Source organism: Lycium barbarum, chromosome 11 (genome assembly GCF_019175385.1).
Source record: "Lycium barbarum isolate Lr01 chromosome 11, ASM1917538v2, whole genome shotgun sequence".
NCBI lineage: Eukaryota > Viridiplantae > Streptophyta > Magnoliopsida > Solanales > Solanaceae > Lycium > Lycium barbarum.
In genome coordinates, this window is record NC_083347.1 from 119880114 (window position 1) to 119886042 (window position 5929).

At 39.5% G+C, this 5929-nt stretch overlaps 1 protein-coding gene across 1 annotated transcript; it reads left to right on the forward strand.

Annotated features, from left to right (window-relative positions):
• The first annotated feature begins 4407 nt into the window (after positions 1 to 4407).
• Positions 4408 to 4929, forward strand: LOC132620205 (uncharacterized). The gene has a single exon (XM_060334897.1). It carries the CDS (start codon positions 4408 to 4410, stop codon positions 4927 to 4929), a length of 522 nt encoding a protein of 173 aa, XP_060190880.1.
• The last annotated feature ends 1000 nt before the right edge of the window (positions 4930 to 5929 follow it).

A 5929-nucleotide genomic window follows, 5' to 3' on the forward strand; every position in this document is an offset into this window, starting at 1 on the left:
TGGATTTGGCATAGACATTTTGCTAGATGTTTACCCCTATTGGCATAGAGTTAGGACTAGGGGAAGACATTGCATGAATCTATTATGTGTCACAGAGTTAGGACGAGAAAATGTTATCATAAGAAGATATTAGATTCTGTAAAATTAGGACCAAATGATTGCACTAAATGAGACTTCTGGTCCTGCAAAATTAGGAGCAAAGGATGGATGGCATTATAGAAGGGATATAAGGTAGCACATTTCCTATACTGCTTGTAACCTGAGAATTTAATAAATCATTCACTTAGATTATAATTGCCTCAGGAAAAATGAATTTGACTTAGAAAAGTTTAGGTAACACCTCATCATAGGTCTCTTGGGATGCTCGGGATGATTAAAGGTGAATATATCGTAGAATATATCATGCCATATCGCTAGAAGTCTCTTCAGGGAATTGATAGCAGCAACTAACTCTGCAAGATCAAATACCTCTCCAGTGATGCAACTGTTTGGTCCAAATTTTATAGAACTAATCTCTTTCGTGACGCTTTTTTCCCAACTATGATGTAAGGGCAGCTTGAATCATATTTTTTGATTGAGAGAATGCAAGAGTAAGGCTGCCGTATGATACCTGCTGACGAGTGACGTTTGATTTACTATTTGTACAGATGGATAAGGCGAGTCACATGGAGCCATTTGCAACAAGTCTAGATGACAACGTGTGTGAGATGCCCTTCCTTGGAAAGGTTACGGAATCTGCATGAGTAGGATCAAACCTTATTTTTTCACTTACATGAGGTCCCTCTTTATGAAACTCCCCAAAAGGGCTTAAGCTTGATGGATGTGAAGCATCAGACCTATAAGTCTGACTTCTTTCTTCTCTCTAGGTTTAAAGAAGGGAGAGAAATGAAGAAGTGAATGGATTTTTGATAATGGAGCGGAAAGCAACCAATTTTATAAAGTTTCAAACCTATTGGCTAATAAGAGGAAAGGGGCAAGACAAAACCAACTCCTAGAAAAGTCTAAATCAATGAAACCCAAGGTCTTACGCTAATAGAAGTTCCTTACTTTCCTATTAGCGAAAGACAATGAATGGAAAGTAAATAACTTTATTGATTGTGTAGGGAAAATCCAGCATAAAAGATCTATTCATTCGAGGGAAACATCTCACAATCTCTTCTGTTTAATCTTCCTTGGTGATTGAGCAACAACTTGGTGATACTTGCAACAAAATTCAAAAGAAACAGCTGTTCGGCCAAAGAAATCTCCAAAAAAAAAAAAAAAAAAACCTCTTATACAGGAGCAGCTGAAGCATTTGTCTTCAAATAAGGTGGTCCAAGATCAGACAAGCTAAAGTAAATTATTCTAATTGAACAATTTTACTTTGACTTTCTTCCGTGCAGTATAAAGATTGAAGGTCAATGAACATTTTGTCGATTCCTTTGGCTACCATTTTCTGATGCATGTCGTTTGAATAAGAATGGCACAAAGAGAGACTTATTCGTTAGGTTCTCTTGCAGTTGTGCCATTTGATAGGTCTTTTGATGTCAACCAGTTAGGATTAAGGATTAATTGTTGTTGTTACACTTAATCTGGCTCCAAATTAAACTCAACACTTGCTGGTTATATCAACATTAAGAATTATGGGAATGAAATCTTACAAGTAGAGGTTTCTTTTTAATCTAACCAATGGAACCTCCTGGAGTGAAAGTAGGAATGTCCAAAAATACATATATAGATCATGAACTAAGGGATATAAGGTTAGCACATTCTCTATAGATTGTGTACCCTGAGAATTTAAAAACTCAAACAATCAAGTTATAATTGCTTTAAAGAAGGTGATATTTAACTTAGAAAAGTTTAGATTCTTGGGCATGCTTGGAGTAATTAGAGCTGAATATATCGTAGAATATATTCCACCATTCTGCTACAGATCCCCTGGAGAATTGATTGCTGAAACAAATTCCAAAAGGAACTAAGAATTTTTCGGGCATTCTCGGGATTTTTTTAGCTATCAGTTCTTGAGAGGGATTTATGGCGGAATTGGGGGATGTATTCTAGATATATTCATCTCTAATCTCCCAAGCATGTTCAAGAATCCTATGCTAAGGTGTCACCTAACTTTTCTCAATTAAATTTCACCTTCTTTGAAGAAATTATAATTTGAATGCATGATTCTAGTTCTGACTCAATGACAATATGGTTGAACATCCGGTAAAATATCTGTTTAGTCATGCCAAAGCCAGGAGATAATTAACCTATATTACTCAATTCCCTATTGGTTGCAAGGGCTACCTGAATCAAATATTTTGGCAGAGGGAATGCATGGCTACGTCATGATACGTGTAGAAGAAGTAACATCCAGGTCAGTATTTCTTGAGATGGATAAGACAAGTAACATGTTGCCGCAGCCAACACACTCTCTCTCCATCCAAAGTATACACAATTCATAGTAGGTTTGAGTTTAGGGCCTTGAAAATACAACAAAAGAGGGGGTTTAGTAACTCTACGATAGAGGTGCTTCTGAACTCTATGGTTGTTGAGGCCTATAGGGGGAATAGGCTTTTGGGATGACTTAAAGTGAAAACTGTGATTACTGGAGAGGGGTGGGTTCTTCTTTTGCAGTTCGATTTTGACTAATATAAGTTGTAATTAAACCAGGGACAATAGAGATCAGCATCAGGGCATTTTTGCTACTGGTTATATTCAAGATAAGAAGTATAGGCAAGTCATTACAGGTGGTGCCACAGGTTAGTGATCCGAGTTTTCTTTGATCTTTATTCTTATTGGTTTGCTTTCCACAAATAACAATTGGTTTGTTTGGTTGGCCATGTTTACTGCTTGTCTATCAGCTGTGTTTCACAAGCTTCTACTTTAACAATTTCAGTAAAGGTGAGATCAAAACATGGTACACGAAGATGGTCTTTTACAATTATCTCATTGTTCTGGCAGACTCTGCGTGGTCGAGTAAAACAGACTTCAGGAAATTGCAAAGTTTGTCGTGTAACATTGTAATGTTCACCGAAATATTTTTTCTTTGTGGAAGCCTGTAAAGGATTGTGCCTATGTGCTTGTTGTTTGTATTTTCCATTTATACTGATCATATTGGTCTTCAATGTGGAAACATTTGAAGCTTGGATTTTCACTGTTTTATCGGGATAACTAAATAGCCTAATGTTACCAGAATCGAACTAGGATTGTAAGATGCTTCTGATTTTCAACTTCATATTTGTGTAGGGTGTGTGGCAGCCATGAATGCAGAGCATTACTTGCAGGAACTCGATGACAAAAAAGGTAACAGTGATTGCTTCATTGGTTCTATTGAATTAGAAACGATTTATGTTGCAATAAGGACAGGCCTTCTTTAGATTCCATAATCGATTCAAAGAAATTGTTGTAACCATGAATATTTGCTGTTGCGAGAGTCCTTTATAGATGAATTTGATGGTGCAAATTAGATCCGCAGTAAAGATGGTCAATGTTTTGGCCAGCTTTACTGCTGATCTAAATTGTGGGTGTAGTCTTCATGCTATTGCAAATGTTGTGATTTCGTAAGTAATGTTCGCATGTGGTCCGATTAATTTTGAAGAACAAATAATTAGAGAATAAAGTCTATGGTTTGCAGAGGCAAAAACTTCCCATTCTTAGGAATATCTATCTTTGTCCTGCAAAATTGAGCTGTAAAGGAAAGAGTCAATATTAATGCTACATTAATTAGGTGGAAAGTTTCAACCTCACCAACGATATTCATCTCCGAAATGGGACTAAAAGTTGTTGAAGATTCTCTTCGTTGGAAGTAGGAAAGTAGAACACAACCTTACAATTTTATCCTGCAAGATATTGGCTATGATGAGTGCTTTGCTCTTTGCCTAGAAAATTTCTTGCGCAAATCATACACATGATTTCTGAATGTCTTAAACTTTATATTGTACAAATGATGAATTTGAACTAGAGGTATAGTAGATTCGTGCTACTTTATTTAGTTGAGTATTGTTGGTTGGATTATTTGTTCTTTAAGGTTTCTTATTCCTTTCAGGGGAAAATCAGCGTTGCCTAACGAGTATCTAATCAAGGATGGAACTTAACTGTAAGTGCCCTTAATTTTCATCTATCAGGAAAAAAATTCATCTACACGGCTTGTTAGATTATGTAAATATTTAGTCAAATATATTTTGTAATCTTCTATTTTAGGATAGCGTATGTTAGAATTATTTAGTCAAATTAGTTCCTAATTTATAGCCTACAATTATGTTGTAAATGCTGTATATCAACCCATTCAAGGGAACAGAATAATCAAGGAAAACATTCTCTTATATGGTATCAGACTAGGTTTCTCCTAAAAACCCTAGCATCCTAAACCCTAGCCCTTAGCCGCCGACCCCCCTCTTTCGTTTTCCTCCCCTTCGGCCATTCCTCCTCCTCTTCTCCATGGCTGACGCGTCCAAGTTGCATCCTGCGACTACAGTCACCAATATCAAATCATGCATTTCTATTGTTCTTGACTATGAAGGAAGCCAATACAATAATTGGGCTACCCTCTTCAAGCTCCATTGCCGTGCAAACTTGGTGATCGACCACATCCTACCTCCTGCCTCCCCCACCGTGCCACCACCGGCAACTGCAGCCGAAACACTTGCTACAAAGGCCCTATGGGAACGGCTAGACGACATTGTTCGGCAATGGATATATGGTACGATATCGAATGATCTTCTCAACACGATCATTCATCAAGAGGACACCGCAGCCGAGGCTTGGAATCGCCTTGTTCATCTCTTTCAGGACAACAAATCGGCCAGGGCTCTTACTCTTGATGCAAAATTCACCAACACCAAATTGGTGGATTTTCCGAATGTTAAAGCATACTACACTAGGCTGAAAGTTCTTGCAGACAATCTCGCCAACGTCGGTCACAAAGTTTCCGACAAACGACTTGTGCTTCATCTTCTGTGAGGGTTATCGGAAGAATATAAAAATTTTCGAACGACAGTGCAGCACCGTACTCCTCTCCCATCCTTTGACATCCGGTCGATGCTCGAGCTTGAGGAAGATAGCCATGCCGAGGTTGCCATTCACGACTCCGGGTCGAATGCTGCTCTTGTTTCCCACAATGTTAGTCCTCAGAATTTCTCCGGTAATGGACTGCCCAATAATTCTAAAAATACCTCCAACAATCGAGGAAATTCGCACAATCGTGGAAAGAAGAACAACCGCGGTCGCAGCGGCGGCAACCGCAACAACCGCGGTGGCAGCGGGAATGGGCAAAGCAGCGGCGGGGGCAGCCAAAACAATGCCTAAGCATACCAGCCCGCCGCGTTGCAGCAGCAGGGAACCACTGCTCTGTCGTGGTATTTTCCACCGTGGGCCACCCCACCGTGCCCGTACCCCACAGCTGGGTGGCAGCAGCCCCGCGGCTGGCAGCAGTCACGCCCAGCTCCCTCGCAGCAGGGAGTTCTTGGACCTCGTCCTCCACAGTCGTTCTACTCGGCAGCCCCGTCATCACATGGTGGGTATGCTCCCACGGATATTGATCAGGCTATGGACACAATGTCTTTGAATCCGCCTGATGACAACAATTGGTACATGGACACCGGAGCCACATCTCACATGACTAACTCCCAAGGTACTCTCTCGTCTTATTATCAATTGAGCAAAAATAATGGCATTGTTGTTGGTAATGGTAACATGATTCCGATTCGTGGTTATGGTCATATATCCCTTCAAGTAAATCCCTCCTTAAACCTGAAAAATGTCTTACATGCACCTAAACTCATCAAAAACCTTATTTCTGTTCGTAAATTTACTATCGATAATATGGTTTCTGTTGAATTTGATCCTTTTGGTTTTTCTTTGAAGGATTTACGGACGGGGAGCAAACTCATGAGATGTGAGAGTTCGGGTGATCTTTATCCATTCTTCAAAAATTATCGAGCCATCTCGTCTTCCGCATCAT

Bases quoted from the DNA above. Each gene is read 5' to 3' on its own strand.
- LOC132620205 (XM_060334897.1), top strand. From the start codon at position 4,408: ATGGCTGACGCGTCCAAGTTGCATCCTGCGACTACAGTCACCAATATC.